The 18225-nt window shown below is 37.6% G+C and overlaps 1 protein-coding gene across 5 annotated transcripts in view; it reads left to right on the plus strand.

The window, feature by feature from the left end:
• The window catches only part of SLIT2 (slit guidance ligand 2), a 349041-nt gene that overhangs the window by 17771 nt on the left and 313045 nt on the right, over positions 1–18225 (plus strand). For 4 of the 5 annotated variants that reach the window (XM_066384206.1, XM_066384207.1, XM_066384204.1 and 1 more), the window contains exon 4: positions 1147–1218. The exons of the other annotated variant lie outside the window; for it this stretch is intronic. In XM_066384206.1, coding sequence (XP_066240303.1) covers positions 1147–1218 — 72 coding nt within the window. The remainder of the gene's footprint in view (positions 1–1146; positions 1219–18225) is intronic. 5 annotated transcript variants of the gene reach the window in all.

Genomic DNA, 18225 nt, shown 5'->3' on the forward strand with positions numbered 1-18225 from the left:
ATGATCTCCTTCCTTAAGAGTTATAATCCCTTGGCCACGTCTGCCCTCTGGAGACCACATGTGTAATTCTGCTTATACCTGGTGACCGTTTCAGTATGTCAAGATTGATAGGCCCTGTGTCCTGTCCCCTGAACATTTATCTCTAAGACTTAAAAGTACACCTTCCGTTTCTTCAGTGTGACGTTAGTTTTTGGACCCTCTTACTCCTCTCCAGAGCTGTGAATAGTGGCTGGTGAGTCACTTACGTGAGAATTTTACATCAGCTTGTCATCCTTTTATTTAAATTTGGGAAAGTCAGAATGAGGGAGAATGATTTTTTTACTGAAAGACTAAATTGTACACCGAAAATGAATAGGGTTGTGGTATTTATTATACATCTGGGCCAGAAGCGTCCCGCTGTTCGGCAAGTCCGCAGAGTTAAAAAAAACAAAACACCCCGTTACATAGCATCGGGACTGAAGCTGAGTTAGAGTCGGAACCAAATTCTTTTCTAAAATATTTAAATCTTTCCGATATTAGTTAAACACTTTAAAAACATAATGTAAGCATTCTGGACACCGCTTAGTAATAACTCAGTCTTCAATTCAGTTAAAAGGTCAAGAACTGTGGATTGAGGTTTGAACTTTTTGATTTTCTCCTGGTTTTGCCTTTCACGCTGACACTTTTCAGACATGATTTTCTGCAGCGAAATGAAAAGGTAACAAAATTGAAATTTTTATCTCCCCACAGTGTCTTGGCTGAAAATTTAGGTCATTTGGGACAGTGTGTGAATTATTTTAAGATGCTATTTACTGTGATATTTCTGCTGTGTGTTGAACTCTCTCCTTACCCAGACACCAGAGTCTGAGTGAAAAAAAAAACCCTTTTTCATTGCATATATTCTGGTTGACTGACATTGCACAGGATGTGAGTGTAGAGTTTAGAACCCAGTAATCATCACCTGAGAAAGCACAATGGAAAATTGCCTTATAGAGTCATGAAACAAAAGGTGTAACCAACTTTTGTTTTGCAATGCTTGAATTCTCTTGAATGTCACTGCTTTCTTTCCTCAAATACAGGACGAGGCATGACACTACCAAATCACAGTCTCATTGTTATGTGTTTTCTATGTAATATACGCCTTTTTTTTTTTTTTAACCTCCATAGGCGTTTAAACAGAAATCACCTTCAGCTGTTTCCTGAGTTGCTGTTTCTTGGGACTTCAAAGCTGTACAGGCTGTAAGTAGACTGAAATAGTTCTTCTTGCTTTGGGTAGCACCTTGTGCTTTTATTTCAGATATTTTGGATTTGTTTCTCTGTGCCTTCTTGGAATTTATTCATCACTAGATGAATGGATTAAGTTTGCTTTTTAAATGGGAAATTGTGGTTGGTTTCCAGTTGTGCTATAATATTTGGTTACGTTTTATTGGCTTATGCATGTGTGACTGTGATTGTATTATTTTTGTTTTGGTCATGTGGTGCTGGCGAGATCCACCTAACTTCTTCGTGGACACTTTGGATCATGTTCTGAAGAGGGAAGATGTCCCTGTACTTCCTCTTCAGAGCAAGTTGGCAGCACTTTCTTGTAAAGTTGCAGTTCTTAATGTCAGCTTTTTAAATATTGTTTCTGTACTTGAGCAAATTTATTAGTCTGGAAATATTACAAGGTATTTAAAAAGGGCTGTAAATTTATTCTTATATGTTCCTTTTAAGGCCAGAATTCCAAACTCTGCAACAGGAGTGACGGTGAGGGTTTTCATACCAAATACGTCATTGATGGTTAACGGAAGTACTCGGGACGGGGTGTAATGTGAGTTTTAGGCAGGGTCGGCGTTTCCTCCCTGAGATGCTTGTTTTCTGACCTAATGCATAATACTGAAAACACATTTCTGAAAGCTTTTAAAATTAGATTTTCATCCATGTGAATGATTTCGTGCAGATGGGCGATAAGCCACTAAGTGTTGGGAAAATAAATAGCGATGGTTATTGATGTGCGCCGAGGTTGTGGAAAAACTTTCGGGGTGTGGAGAATACACTGCCCAGCATGGCCCCCACCCGGGGAGTGGAAGTCCCATATGTTCATGCTCGTAGGGATCGTGTGCAGATTGCTTTATTCTGAACTTGACTTCGTAGCCAGAACTCTTCAGCCTTCTAGTTCAGTATTGTTATTAATTCCAGAAGTAGGAAGACAGTTTTTCCAGAGCCCTGCCCCCATAGTAGACAGGATCTCTGTAAGGTCCTTCTGATCCCTTAGCTCACTACAGAGAGAAACGCCCCGGCAGGCAAAGGCGTGGCCAGCTAACACACCTGATCTTCCCTAGAGTCTGACTTGCCTGATACTGTACCTCTAAGGATAGCCCAGGTCAGCAAGCAATATATCTCTACTTTGTGTCCCCTGCTGGATATTTAGCTCAATTTAAGTAAATTTTTTTTTAAAAATCAAAGAAACCCAATAATTCTCTCAAGACTAATTTTAACAATAATTCTCTCAAGACTAATTTTACCAAAGAAATGGGATGTAAGCTGTTAGAAAGATTGTAGGTGTGTATATAAACCAATATGTATATTTAAATATTTAGGTTTCGGTTCTAAGAAAGGCCACAGAAATGAATTTAACAGTATTCTACTGGTGAAGGCCCTGGCCAGGTAGCTCAACTGGTTCGAGTGTTGTCCTAATATGCCAAGGTTGCAGGTTCAGTCCCTGGTCAGGGCATATATAAGAATCAACCGATGAATGTATAAATAAAAGGAACAAGAATTGATGTTTCTCTCTGTGTCTCTCTCTCTCCTTATTCCTTCCTTTCTCTCGCTAAAAAAAATAAAATAAAATTGGAAGTTGTAGTGATAGAGGGAACTTGGAAGAATGGCTTCAAGGCTGGTACCTACTGAGTGCTGTTAAACTACTACCTTGCTAACAGTGTGCTCAGAGGAACAATCCACATTGTCTAGGAATCTGTCCATTTTCTATGAAGCTATGAAAGTAGAATTTAAACAAAATGACCATCATCTAGTATGACGGCTGAAGGGGTGAAGAAGCTTCCACACTGTTTCTGAGAAACGAGAATGTATTTTTAGAAATACTTCATTAATTTTTTTAGGGGTCTTTACTTCAGGTGGTAGAATCCAGTTCAGAGTCCTCTACCAACCAACTCTATTCTGTTCCTCTTTTTTTTTTTCTTCAATATTGCATAGTGAACAAAGGGATATCTTTTATGATTTGTTTTAATTTCATAACAAGCGGCTCTGTGAATGAAAGAGGCTTTGAATCTTAAGGAAGTAAATGAAAGAAACAGATCCCATAAAACGATAAGGCAACTTTTTCTAGTTAGTTAGAGGCATTTTAAAAAACAGGGAGATCAGTAACTAGGAAATGTCTTCAGAGTTGGGGTGTTCCTCTTTAGCTCGAAAGTCTCCCCTGAGGAGTAATGAGAAATGAGGTTTTCTCTGTTGGATGGGGCTGGGTGCAGGTGGGGCTAGAACGCTTTGATACTCCTAAAGTTAGACACTGATGGGTCAATGTTTGCTACGGATTGGGATTTGACACCTTATGTAAACACTGCATATCCTTAGAAACATGGAGGTGTAAATTATTCCAGCTGACTCCCATCCGAATCTTCTTTTGAGTAGAGGTGCTATTGTCTCGCCTCAGTTGGCGTCAGTGGATTGTTCGAAGTGATCTTTTTCTCGAGAGGAGAATTTATAAGCTACGTGTGACTAATTTATGGTGGTAGTGACCACTAGTTTAATTAAACAGCTACCATTCAGAACCTTTAGTAACTAAAGGAACAAAAACTTGTTACGCTACCTGCCTGGTTAGTGTAATTCTGAGAGGAAAGGTGCGAGTTCACATTTTCTCCGGATGATACAGGTGCCTCATAGCTCACCCGAAACAAATGTTCGAACAGATGGAAAAATAAGCACAACTCTACAGGCAAAGATGTCCTTTAAAATGCTCATTTAAAAATGAAGCTTCCTTTCACAATGACAGAACAAAGCCTTTAGGATTTTGACAACAGGGAAAATATTTGGGGACAGGGAAAGTATTTGACTGGTTGTTGCATGTGCACTGTAATTGATCCATAGCTGCCCTACTGTGTAATGTAATAGACACATACCCATCTAGAATTCATGAAAGAAACACATTGAAATTTATTTTTCCTTTATAAATTGTTTGTTGCTTCATGCAAATTAACATCTCTATTTCTTTTTCTAACTTACTCTATCCTTAACTCTTATTTAATATTTATACTACTAACACTACATATTTTACCAGATACATAATCAATGAAAGAGTTCACTCATTTAATATATAGTTTATACACTGAGGTCTGATTTTTATCTTTGTTTGCTTAGATTAAAGCTAGTCTTATGTGCTGGACATGACAGGGCTGGGCAAAAGTAGGTTAATAACCATAAACACATTAGTTAATAAACATTAGAACATAAGAATAAACTCTTCGTGGACTCAACACTGTAAGCCTACTTTTCCCCACTCCTGGATGGCAGCTATTTTTGGCGTTTTTGTAATGTGTAATCACCATTTGACTCTTGGCTGAGTTTGAGAGGCCAGGTGAAGAAGCACACGTGCTACTCTTTGGACTCTGAATGCAAATAGAAAAGAGAAAGAGGGCACACTGTATATGAATTACGATTCGATACGGTTGGTTGCTGCTAGCAGCCAAGTATGCTTTTCCTTTGCTGTCTGCTCCAATTTCTCTTTGCACGGGTTGAGAGAGCACTACATGTTCAGGTCAAGATGTTCGCTCAGAAATAGTAGTACAGTTGCAGCTGTGTTTGTTGGAGCAGGAGACTAGTTTAAATAGCATTACCATTTATCCAGTCCATTAACAGAACTCTGTAAAGTAATACCAACTCTGCATAAACTACAGGACAGTGTAATAAAATTACAAGCACTTGTTGACAGATGGAAAGTGTAAGTAGAGGGGAAGTAAAGGGCCCGTGGTTGGAGGTTAAAAGAGACAGTCCGTAGTTTTCTTCCTGCAGGTAAACACCCCCATCACCCCCTTGGCTCCTCTTCCAAAACCGAGGTCGTGTTTTTATTATTGGTTTAAGACTGGAGAAAATTACTTTCAGAGCGATCTGGAGCTGATTAACTGACAGAGATTTTGGTGGCCTTTGAAATGGTCAATTATGATTGATTGAAATCTGGGAGTGGCAATTATACATATGAGTAGCATATACAAATCTTCCTGATATATGTAACCTGAAAGGTGACTTACCAACGAGGGATTCACACTTTTCAACTTGAGTTTACAACTACTAATCCGGGCTCATTAGAGAGGAATTTCATTGGCAGTACTGCGGTGGAGTATTTGGTTATAAATATTTGCTTTGTGGTTTTCAGTTTATTTCTTTGAGTATTATTATATTTACCCAGGCTTCTAACATAAGCTTAAGTACCCAACGCATGTAGCGAAAACTCATTTTTCACTTGTATCTACCAAAACAAAACAAAGCTAACTAACAAAAATAAATACTTAAGTCTCACTGATTCATTTTCTTTACTTCTTTGCTTAAAAGCTTTTTCATTCTTGATTCACAAGAGGTATCTATTATTCCCCAGTGAGCTTTGAGGCCGTGAAATTATCTAACATTATAAATAGTAATTTTAAAAGTAAGGACTCCTTTGATGGCCCAGTGACTACTTAGCTGAGTCAAATAGATTTTGACTGCTTAATTTGATTGGGTAAGTCAATTTATTTGCTCTCATACAGGATCTCAGATTCTCTAAGTTGTTTTTGATAATAATAATTGAGGCTTTTTTAGAGGGCAATTTAACTTTTTGTGTTACAAAGTTAAAAATCAATTAGCAAAGCGTAACAAATATACAATTAAATAGTCTTTATTTATCTTTCACTTAGTCCCATATAAGGAGCCTTAGTTTTTGCTTTTTTAATGGTTATAAGAGTAACAGATGTTCATATTAAAAAGGCTTAGGCAATTCAGAAAAAGAAAAAAGAGGAAGTAGGAATTTTTCATTATTTTACCACCCAGATACAGCTACTAGCATACTTCTCAATTATTAACTTAGTTTTCTTTTTCTATGATTATGCATATAAATGCCAGTATACATGTATTATGAAAACATTTTGTTTTATATCCCCAAGGTCTAGTATAAGGCTTGACCTTTAGAAGGCTCTCGGTAAGTGTTTGATGTATTGAATTAAATATCTGTGGGTTCAGGGTTTGTAACTTGAATGAGCAAATAGTAACTCTGAGAAGGCATTATGAATAATGGAGAACCAAATTAAATTTAAAGGATAACTTGGCTAATTAAATGTTTAGTCTCCTAAGGTTTTCTAAACATGAAGGGCTTTGGTCGACACAGCAAAATCAAAATGGCCTATTTTTCACCTAAGTCAAAAATATAATAATACCCTTATTTAATACAATATGATACTTGTATCAAAGTAATCTTCCAGTTCTCTGATGTCATTTTAGTCTCATAAGACCCTTATCCTTAAGGAGAGAAGCAGAAAACAACAGTAGAGACCACGTAAACATTCCCGTTGCATTCATTTCTGCCAGCTCTGATTAACGTGTGGGCGCCTGAAGGTGTCAGGTGCCATAGTTTCCTGCTTCAGTGTACTCTCCGCCTGTTTGGCCCCTGCCACTATAAATCCTACCGTGATTGTGCAGGACTCGCTGGTTCTGGTTGCCATGGTTACCGTTGTCCAGCCAGATCGACGTCATTACTCATCTAGTGAGCTGCCCTGATAGCTCGGCCGCTCTCTCTGTTGCTCAGGCTGCCAAAGAGCTTCACGTGGAGAGGATAAAAGTTCTCCAGAGCGGGTGTGCCCGTGTGATCCTTTGGTGCAGGGATATGCTATTTGTATTGTTAGGGCGGATGTTTTGCTAAGGGGAACAGATGGACTCTTTATTCTGAAAACTTAAGAACCAGTAAGAGAGATAAAAGTTGAGAAAGTGCTCACTGCCAGGGATTGAAACACCAAGTCCCTTTCTCTGTATTTATTTATTGAACTCATTGGTTTGCAAAACCATACAGGTTTTAAGTGTATTGCTCCATAAAACGCCCGTCTGCACGCTGCTTCATGCACCCGTCGCCCCAAGCCAAGTCTCTTTCTGTCCCCACTTTCTCCCACCCACGCCCACCTCCCTCTAGCCCCCACCCCCTGTCCCTCTGGCTGTCACCGCACTGTAGTCTGTGTTTATGTTGTCTGTGTCCATATATATATATATATATATATATATATATATATATATATATATATATATATATATTTGGCTAATCCCTTCACCTTTTTTTATGCAGTCCCCCAAAGCCCTCCTCTCTGACAGCAGTCCTTTCTACCTATCCATGCTTCTTTTGTTCATCTGTCTATTGTTCATTAGATTCTATATATAAGTGAGATCATGTGGTATTTGTCTTTCTCTACCTGGTTTATTTCACTAAGCATAATAATCTCTAGGTCTGTCTGCGCTGTTGCAAAGGGTAAGATTTCTTTCTTTCTTTTTTTTTACCACCATGTAGTATTCCATTGTGTAAATGTACCACAGCTTTTTTTATCTACTTATCTACTGATGGGCTCTTGGGCTGTTTTCAGATCTTGGCTATTGTAAATAATACTGCAGTGAACATAAGGGGTGCCTATAGTCTTTCAAATTAGTGTTTTTGGATTCTTAGACTATATTCCCAAAAGTGGGATCTCTGGGTCAAAAGGCAGCTCCATTTATAATTTTTTAAGGAAACTCCATCCTGTTTTTCACAGTGGCTGCACCACTCTGCATTCCCAGTAACAATGCACGAGGCTTTTCCTTTTCCCCGTTCTTGCCAGCACGGTTTGTTTGTTGATTTATTGATGATAGTCATTCTGGCAGTCTTCTTGGGACCAGGGGAGACTCTCTTCTTGCCACTTAAAAATAGAGATAGACAGAGGAGTATTTAATTTAAAGAGATTATGTAATCTCAATCAAAGGCCTGTTTCTAAGAAGGTAGATGAAAGACTTGATTTGTGGGTATCTGCACACACTTCACAGTTCCCACTTAGTATGGAGGGAGGAGGAGAAGGGCAAGCCACTGAATAGGACTTATTTTGATTTTGTTTTTAAATCAACATGTAATGCTGTGCTTTAGAATGTATAAATCCAGTGGAGATTCAGATTGCGTTTGACATTTTCGCCAAGCCTCATGTTAATAGTTTTTACTTCAAAGGGATTTCTAGTATAAGACTTGTTGCTAGAAAGAGTTCGAACTTGGCAGGTCTCAGTTATTGCCTCCCCACAGAATATACTCTTCTGAGGGTGAAATCCGCCGCATAGTTCATGGCATAGGAAAGTCAAGGGCAAGAGTTCTTTTCTACTCCCCTGTACTTGTTTAAATGGTTGTTTTCATAAATATAAATGCTTCTATCTCCAACCAACAAATACTTGTGGCATTCCAACTTGAATTCGGACAACACCGTGATAGATGCAGGGGAGAAAAGCTGGTGTAATATGTGACCCCACATCACATGCGGTGTTTGTGGGCCTCAGCTATTGCTAATATCTGACCTGTAATATGTGGCTTAGAGCAGTGGTCCCCAACCCCCAGGCCATGAACCGGTACCAATCCGTGGGCCATTTGGTATGGGTCCACAGAGAAAGAATAAATAACTTACATTATTTCCGTTTTATTTATATTTAAGTCTGAACGATGTTTTATTTTTAAAAGATAACCAGATTCCCTCTGTTACATCCGTCTAAGACTCACTCTTGACGCTTGTCTCGGTCACGTGATACATTTATCTGTCCCCTCACCCTAAAGGCTGGTCCGTGAAAATATTTTCTGACATTAAACCGGTCCGTGGCCCAAAAAAGGTTGGGGACCACTGGCTTAGAGCATAGAGAGTTCGTCCAGGAAGGGATTGTGCTCTCTGAAACATGAATTTAAGTATGTGGTTTTCACATCAAAAAAGATGTTATCAAAGTCACATGATCAGGGAGCATTTTAAAATGTAGCTGTAAGTCATAAAATTGCCATTGCAGTCTCAAGAGGATGATTCAATGACTGACATTTGCATAAATATTAATTTTAGAAATGAGTGTCCATAGTGTTTTGGTTCTATTTAACTGAATTTAATATGTTTCCATTATGTTTGAAGACACTGAAATCAATTCATTTCTGTTATAAAAGAGGTGGTGTAAGGTGCTTGTGTTTAAATAGCTCCTCAGATAGTAGTGATCCCTTCTGCAATCTTTGCAAACCAGTTGACATCTCTGGAATCAAGTTTTCTTATCTGTAAAATGTGAATGATCATATTTACCTCCTGGGGGTATTTCAACTCCTAATTTAGATTCGGTATTCAAAAGAACATGGTCAACTTTCAGGTATGATAGGAATTATGTTCGTATTATTATTATTATTATTATTATCATTCTCTCATCACAAAATAAGGTAAAAATAATAGTGGCATGGATGTCCTTGCAACTTGTCCATAGTCAGTGAATCTCCTTGTTCTGTTTCACGTCTTCCTTGCATGTATTCTCAGTGTAATCACATCTACATAAGCATAGACACGTATTTTTTAGTACTACGAATTAACATACAATGTGCATTCATACCAATTTATGTCTCATATTTGGCCACACAAGGTATATTAAGGCCTGACTGTTCTTAATAAGATTGCTTACTCTCTTTGCGGTTGATGATTCATATTGTTTTAAAATACTTATATAAAATGAAACAGGGATAGAATCAAGAGACTGTGACTCAGACACTGCTTAAGTTAGTCCATGTATTTTGATTGTTGTATAATGATGTCTTTTCCTGAGCAATACAATGAAGGAAAAATATGAATTATTTAGAATGTTTGAGTGAAGTATTCTGAAAGTTAAGGTTTACTTAAGTTGCTCAGGAATGTTTTTATCACTAATCAAAATTTCAATTTTTAAAACAATAGGTCATTTAACAGTTTATCTTATAATATGCAAATACGATTTGATCTGTGGAACACTTAGTGATCTTTAATAAATAGCACATGTGATTTAAGGACCTTTTTAGACTAAACATTGTGTCTAAATGAAGTGCAAATAGCAAACGTTTTCACACTTTGTATATAAACAACATTTGATTATGAAATAGATTTGAGCTAGAAGTGAGTTTTGTTTTTATCATAACCAATTCTTTTTGTAAATACATAGGTTTTGCAGTCAGATTGTGGGGTATTTCTTCTCCTTTACCTGTTACTCATGTCACCAAGTTAATCATCGCTGACTTTTTTATAGAGAATATCTGATAAATTGTGATGTAAGAAACTTTGGGCAGGGGTTAAAAAACAAAACAAAACAAAACACACCTAAATTCTCCAGAAAGAAAGAGAGAAAAGTAAGAAATCCTGTCGGCGGCCTCTCTGGTGGTCCAGCGTGGCTGTGCGAAATGTTATTAAGAGAACATCTGTGCCTCTCGAAATGTCCCCCAAATGAATGTGTACAGCTAAGTATAGCAACTTGATTTAACTGTTTGAAAAAAAAAAAAACTTAAAGAAAAGAGAAGTAAATAAGTCTGGACACAGAATGGGAAAAGATAGCTTTGCCCCGTCACGATCGGTCCCTTCTACTAGGGGAAGATTAAAGCCTGCCGTATGTGAGGAGCTGAGAGCAGCACAGAGAGATTTGATTGCTTCCCTTCCAACCGTTCCAATTGATTGAAAAAAGCCTAATTTAAAGTTCTGTTTGTTCTATGTCTTAAACCATCAGAATTCTCTTTTAGGACCGGGGAGGAATGCTCGGGAGGAGAAAGAATCCAAGGATAAAAAGTCATTGCAAGCCGACAATTGTTCCTAATCCTCACAAAATGCTGGAGAAATTAAACTTATTCTTTATGGCTCCAAGTGTTACCTAGGTCACTGGGCGATGGGAAAATTGGACTGGAAGTCGAGTAGGCGCAAGCTTTGTTTTGTGTCTACATGCTTAACCTTAGACACGACAAGGCGTCTTAGAGTGTTGTGGGAACTCGGTTCAGAGCATTAACACCAAGACTTTTATTACCCCGGATTTTAATAGGCTGTGCTGTCAGGAGATGAAAATGTTGTGTTTACATTTCGGTGTTAAATGATCATTTAATTAACACCTGAGGGGGGAAAAAACTTGTGAAATTCTTAGCAGCTTTTATTGTTGGTTTCCTGGGAGGTTTTAATATCCAAGTTTCATTGAGATTTCTTTTTGTAAGTACAGACACAAAAGACATTATAAACTTTTTAAGGAAGACAAACAGTTTAACCTTGACCCTGTTTTTTTTCTAAAATATTAAATTCAATTTTAAATGCAGTGTGCTTATTTAAAAGGATTTTAGACTACTATATTAAAAATAAGACTTAATTGAACAACTTTATTTTTATGCAGACATTTAACATTTGAAGATTATTTCATTTACATTCTAAACTTCCTACTGTAAAACATTTGAAATTGCCAATGAGTTTACCTTAAGAAATGTAATACAGAATGCTAATTATAAATATTTTACATCTTTTGAACTACCACCACAGTTACAGTGTTTTAAGAATCCGGCTTAAAATAGGTAATCACAGGCAAGGAATTTCTGTGCGAAGAAACGATACGTTACTGTCATATTTTCATGACTGTGTAGTGAGAGCCACTTACTATCGTATAATAAAACAGGTATATGCTTGACCTGTGGTGGCGCAGTGGATAAAGTGTCAGCCTGGAAACGCTGAGGTTGCCGGTTCAAAACCCTGGGCTTACCTGGTCAAGGCACATATGGGAGTGGATGCTTTCTGCTCCTCCCCCCTTCTCTCTCTCTCTCTCTCTCTCCCCTCTCTATAATGAATAAATAAAATCTTTAAAAAAACCCCAAAAAAACAGGTATATATATAGACAATAAGAAGAATGCTGTCATTAATATGAAAATTCAAATTAGCTTCATCAGTTACTAAATGATTAGGCATTATAAAATGCTTAAATTTAGTCTTGACCTTTTATTAAAACAATTACCTAGAAAGAAAAGGCCTGAAGGCCAATTACTAACATTTGGAAAATATGATGTGGTTCAAAGGGCAGCTGTTACAATTCAGTAATGTTTTATTTTTCTAAAAATATGATTAGAGTTTATATCTGTTACTCCTCATTTTATCTCAATATGCAACTTCATATTGAGTAAATGAGACCTTAAAAAATTCAGTATTTACTGAAGACGTGCTATTAAAGTAAAATCTTTCTTAATTTTTCTACAAATGAACATGCCGTTACAGTAAACGACTTTTATTCATATTGAAACTCAAAAAGTGTATCCTTTTCTTTAAAAGCTTAAATTAAAAATACCTCAGGATAAAACCTGCTTTTCTGTATTATTCATGGTAAAAAAAAAAGTGCAAGGGGGATTGAATGTTATTAGAATCTCATAATAGAAAGCTCTGCTTTGAACCAAGAATTAGATTCTCATTCACAGAATACTGCTGAGCATTATCTAGCACTTGCACAGTGTTATATGCTTTCCTAACTTCTATCAAGTTTCAGCTTTTTTCCAAAACGTCTTGTTTTTTGTTTTGACCCACATTGAATTTTTTCTTCCCAAAGCTGCTTCTCTGCTCACATTCCAATAGCAAAAGTCCTCAAGTAGGAATATATATTGCTTTAAACTTTATCTCCTTTATATAAGGATCTACCTTTTGATTAAGGGATAGTTGCAAGACACAAAATGCTTAGAAGTAAAAAAGTATGAAAGAGAAACAGAGAGAGAGGAGAAACAAAAACTGATTATTTAACATTCTGGATACCCAGTATATTCTACATAATATAGTTTATTATACCAACCTCTATGCCAAGCCAAACGGGGTGGTGTGTGTGTGTGTGTGTGTGTATGTCTATGTTTGGGAGGCGGGGCTGTAAAAGCTAGAGACACATAAACACTTTATGAATATTCAAAATGCTGGGAGAATAAACACTTAAGGAAATTTTATTTAATGTACGTAAATACATTACTTTTACACTAAGAAAGCCAATGATGTGCACTTATACCTAGAAAGTCAATAAGATTTTATACATTAATAATTTGGAATCTCTAAAAGTTAAAAAAAAAAAGAGATTTAGGATTTATTTTAGATAAAGTCTCCAGGTTTGCCTCTTGAAAAACAGGAATGACTGTCCAAAAAAAAAAAAAAAATGCTGTAGTAAATATATATGATGGTTATTATATTGATACTATGACATATAATGAGATTAGGAGGTCAGGATAGCTAGAAATGCTCTGTCCTACTCTGTTGTGATTAGCAGTCAAAATGGACTTCCCTTCTACATAAAACATTTTTGCCTGACTTTCACGATTTATTATAATCCAATTCTATATTACCTCTTTAGTTTTATCATTGCTATCACAGCACATATGCTATGTCCCAGGTAAACCGATTTTCCTGATACTGCTTGGAAATTTCAGCACATTTCTGTTACTCCATCCAGGCTTACTTCCGAGTTATAGCAGTTCACCCTTCTCATATAATCTCATCTCCTCTTATCAAACCTTTCTCAACTGCTTCAATTTCTTTCAAATGATAGTCCATCCTAATGTGGTGATTCTGATTACACATTTGTCTCCAACTGCCAGGGTTTGAATCTCTGAATGTGTAACCTTGGGAATGTCACTCATCTACCTGCTCTGTGCCTCAGTTTCCCCTTGTGGAAAACTAGGATGATAGAACTGACCTGGTGGAAGCGTGTGGACTGCATTATTCACTCAACAATTAAGGCTTCGTTAGTATGAAGCTGGACATATGTTAAGGTCTAAGTATTTTGTTTTAATTTTTTGTTTTTGTAATTAAAACAATGACCACTATGATTTTTTTGTCACATATATTGTGCTGTGAAGTATCATTCAGTAATCATAACACATGAACTCGGCAAAAACTCCTTTTCTAACATTTGTCTTTGTTTTACATACAGCATCTAGCCCAGTGCAGGTTTGGTTAATGAATACTCACTAACTGAATGCTTACTAGAAATTAAGCCTGAAATAGACCGGAGGAACAGTAGGAATTTGGAATGAAATGAAATGCATGTGGCAGGAAGGTCCAGAAGTCAGAAGACATACTGGTCGTGTTCCCAGCTCTGCCGGTCACGAGCCGCAGGTTCTGAGCAAAGGTACCTGATGTCCTTCTGAGGACCAGTTTCTTCATCAGGGTCAGATAAGAGAGGAGCCACATCGGATGGGTTCACCATCTCCTCACCACAGTTCAGTGCAAGGCCTCCTGGTCTCCCAGGATGAAGGGAAGGAGAGGAAATCAAACCGTATAAAAGATGTGTTCCAGCTGGTTTTTTCCCCAGAAATTTATAGGGAACTCTTCACAGGGCTTGCCCGAATTGTAATGGTGGAGTTATTCGTGGTAACAAACCAAGAACCAGGGGGACTGTGGATAAGTGTGTTTGAGGGCTCTCTGTCCTGTTTGTTAGCATTTAGAAAATAAAGGCTTTTCCTTGGCTAGATACATAGAGCCTGCTTATCTTTTGCATGGTTTTGCTATTAAATGTGAATTGTTTGAAAGTTAAGGTTTAAAGAGAAAAGATTATAGGCGATTGGTTATGCAGTAAGTGGTTATCCTAATAGTACTTGATAATCACTCAGTATGAGGTTAATGGTATAAGACTGAAGTAGCTTCAGTAATCACATGCCTCTCAAACATCAGCAATGGTAGCATTAGGGAATTACTTAAAAACCAAACAAGGCCAATTAAGGGAGTATAATGAAGTTAGTTGACTTAGGTTTTTTTTGTTCATATTTGTGTTACCATCTTTTGAGTGAAACAGATTTGAGAGCAGGGCCTATCATTTTCTACAACTCCTCCTAGTAAATGCATTGCACACCCTGGACAATTTAATTTCCCTGACCTTTTGAAAAGAATAGAATGTTTAGAACCTGAATCCCCCCAAAGGCAACTGAAATCTGGAGTCTGTTTCTAAAGGACAAGCTCACTCTGGAGTCGGTGTGGTTTACTTTTCGTCTCTTTAAGGCGAATGAATTCCACACCTAATGAATAGTTTCAAGGAGAGTTGTTAATCAGGTACTCCACGTGACCACCCTGGATTCTTCTTTTATTACACAGGGACGTGATGGAATGGGAAAGCAACATAGTTACATTTGATAAAAGGAAATACCTTTTTTCCTCTCCCCACCCACCGTGTAATCCTCTGGAATTTGGTTGACGCAGGGAAATTACTGCAGCAAATAGTGCTTGAGAAAGCAAAGCTGTATGAATAACACTTGTAGCTACAATAGCTACATTAGAAATCACAAATGATATCAGTCATCATATTTCAGGGCAAGCGTTTGACCTAAGGGGGTCTGGAAAGATTATTCTTTTTTTATTCTTGTCATTCTTTTAGCAAAGCATTGCACAATGGGCAGTGTGACTATTACCAATGTTATTTCTTACTCTTTTCTGAGTTCTCAGATGTCATTCTGTTGGCCTAAGATGGGATGCAGACCAAAATCAGATGAAGACCTTGAAGTAAATGTGACTGAGGGGCTAAAAACAAGTGTGACTGTAACAGAATGTTATTAAAAATGTCCCAATGTTGTTCTTCAGCTCTTTCCCATTCAAAAACCGTGCACTGGTTTCAGGAGAGGAGAGGTGGTTTAAAACAATTCACTGGAATCCAGATACTGTTTCATTTTCTAAATTAAGTGACCTGGCTTAACACCACTATAAAAATATAGGAAAACGTGTTTTGCTAGAGGTTTGGCTATTTCCAAATAAATGCTATACTCATATCTCCCGTATCCTAGCTATTGCAAATTACTTTTGTTATAGTTTATTTGTGTGTGTGTGTGGGGTTGTTTTTGGTTTTTTTTACAGAGACAGAGAGAGAGTCAGAGAGAGGGATAGATAGGCTCAGACAGACAAGAACGGAGAGAGATGAGAAGCATCAATCATCAGTTTTTCACTGTGGTGTTTTAGTTGTTCATTGATTGCTCTCTCATATGTGCCTTGACCGTGGGCTACAGCAGACGGAGTAACCCCTTGCTCAAGCCAGTGACCTTGGTCCAAGCTGGTAAGCTTTTTTTTTTTTTTTTTTTTTTCTGAAATTAGATGAGCCCATGCTCAAGCTGGTGACCTCGGGATCTTGAACCTGGGTTCTCCGCATCCCAGTCCAACGCTCTATCCACTGCGCCACCACCCAGTCAGGCATTGTTATAGTTTTATAAAATGATACGAGTTTAGGTTTTTAAAGAGCAGAGCTTTTCTCCCCATTGCTATTTATCTTATATTTATTGTGTTTCAACACAGAGAGTCCTAAAGTGTGCTCTCCAGTGGTTCAAGAGAAAAGTGCTCTGTGGTTAGATGTGTCAGGCAGAAATCAAAGTCGCACCCCCTGCGGTGACAGCCCGGTGCACTTGTGCATCAGGGCAAAGCATTGTGCCTTGAAGAACTGGGCTTAACTTTGAGAAATTTGTTTCTCAGAACTATGGGACTGTACAAGCCCTCCTTTCCCACTACCTCCCCCACTTACAGCAATTAATCTAAAGCAGTCGTCCCCAACCCCCAGGCCACGGACCGGTACCGGTCCGTGGGCCATTTGGTACCGGTCCGCAGAGAAAGAATAAATAACTTACATTATTTCCGTTTTATTTATATTTAAGTCTGAACGATGTTTTATGTTTTAAAAATGACCAGATTCCCTCTGTTACATCCATCTAAGACTCACTCTTGACGCTTGTCTCAGTCACGTGATACATTTATCTTTTCCACCCTAAAGGCCGGTCCATGAAAATATTTTCTGACATTAAACCGGTCCATGGCCCAAAAAAGGTTGGGGACCATTGATCTAAAAAACAAGAGTAGGCATTTGCCAGCTGTTCCAAAGAGTAACTACTTTTCCTTATTGTCATTGAGATGAAAAAATCAAAACCATTTTAGACAAGGGAGGTTGAAATTTAATGTTATTTTTTTTTGTACCCATTTAGTCAGACAAATAACTTTTTATAGTACCTTGGCTTGAGAAATCTTTTTTCTTTTTTTAGCGAAGATGAACTTTGCATTTTTTAATTGTTGTTGTTTTGTTAACTCTAGGGATAGAGAAATTTAGGTCCTTCTGTAAGAATTTTAGTAACTTAGCGCCTGTATTTTCTTAGATGTGTGGTATGTGAAATCATTTGTTACATGTGTACACCTACACAGACATCTTAGAAAATACTGGTGCTAAGTTAGTGAAATTTGTACAGAACGAGCTAAATTTCTCTAAAAACAGACACAGCACCACTGGCTGAGAACATTTCATTACTTAACTCTTTCTCCCTTCCTTGCTTGTGTTCTTGTCCCCCCAGAAACCTGCTGTGTACTGGATGCTTGAGCAACACAAAGAGGTCTGCGTCCTGCAAATCTGCAGGAGTCTTACTCCACAGAGAGGGTGTTGAGGCCAAAAGTGTTTTTATGTACAATTTTTAGATGATTGATTAACTTTCAAATCAACATGGTGTATGATTTGTTCAATATTTTTTTTACCATAACCCATCTCTCTAGGACTAAATCTCTCTCTCTCTCTCTCTCTCTCTCTCTCTCTCTCTCTCTCACACACACACACACACACACACACACACACACACACACTTACTTAGATGTGATGGATTAGGAACGAGAGTAAAAGAAAAAAGATTTGATGGTATGATAACATCTCCTAAGACAACTTTGTAACTGTTTTATATGCCTGGCAGATATGTGCTTCTCACCAGGATATTTATATTGATCATTGCTGACAATTACAGTTCCTCTCTTAGCTCCTCAACACATTGCTTTGACGGCCAGTTCATATTTGTAGCACATAGTGAAGGAAAAGATATCAAAGGAAACACCAGTTTATGGCTATACCAGATGCCTGCTGGTAAATGGCTTAATAGAAATGAGTCACTTCACATACATGTATATCCAATATTTACAAGCATATTTATTCTTCTAATTTTACTAAAAACATAAAAATACCCCATTTTTGTAACACTATAGTTTGGGTTCCCTTTGCATAAAGAAGCTGAATATCCCCACCTTCTCTTTGTACTTCCTTATTTCTTTTTACTCTTTGGGTTCATCACCATTGATCATACTGTATCTTTTCCTTATTCATCTGGTTGTCTGTCCCTCCCAATTAAAATGCAAGTTTCATGAAGAGCGAGAACAGCAGTAGGTGCACAAGAAACAGTGGTGGAATGAACGAATATAGCTTTGGGCAGTTTGTCAGAATTTTGAATGCCAGCTTCAAAGTTTCCTAGCATTGGCATTTGGAGCACAT

Source organism: Saccopteryx leptura, chromosome 5 (genome assembly GCF_036850995.1).
Source record: "Saccopteryx leptura isolate mSacLep1 chromosome 5, mSacLep1_pri_phased_curated, whole genome shotgun sequence".
In the NCBI taxonomy this organism is placed as follows: domain Eukaryota; kingdom Metazoa; phylum Chordata; class Mammalia; order Chiroptera; family Emballonuridae; genus Saccopteryx; species Saccopteryx leptura.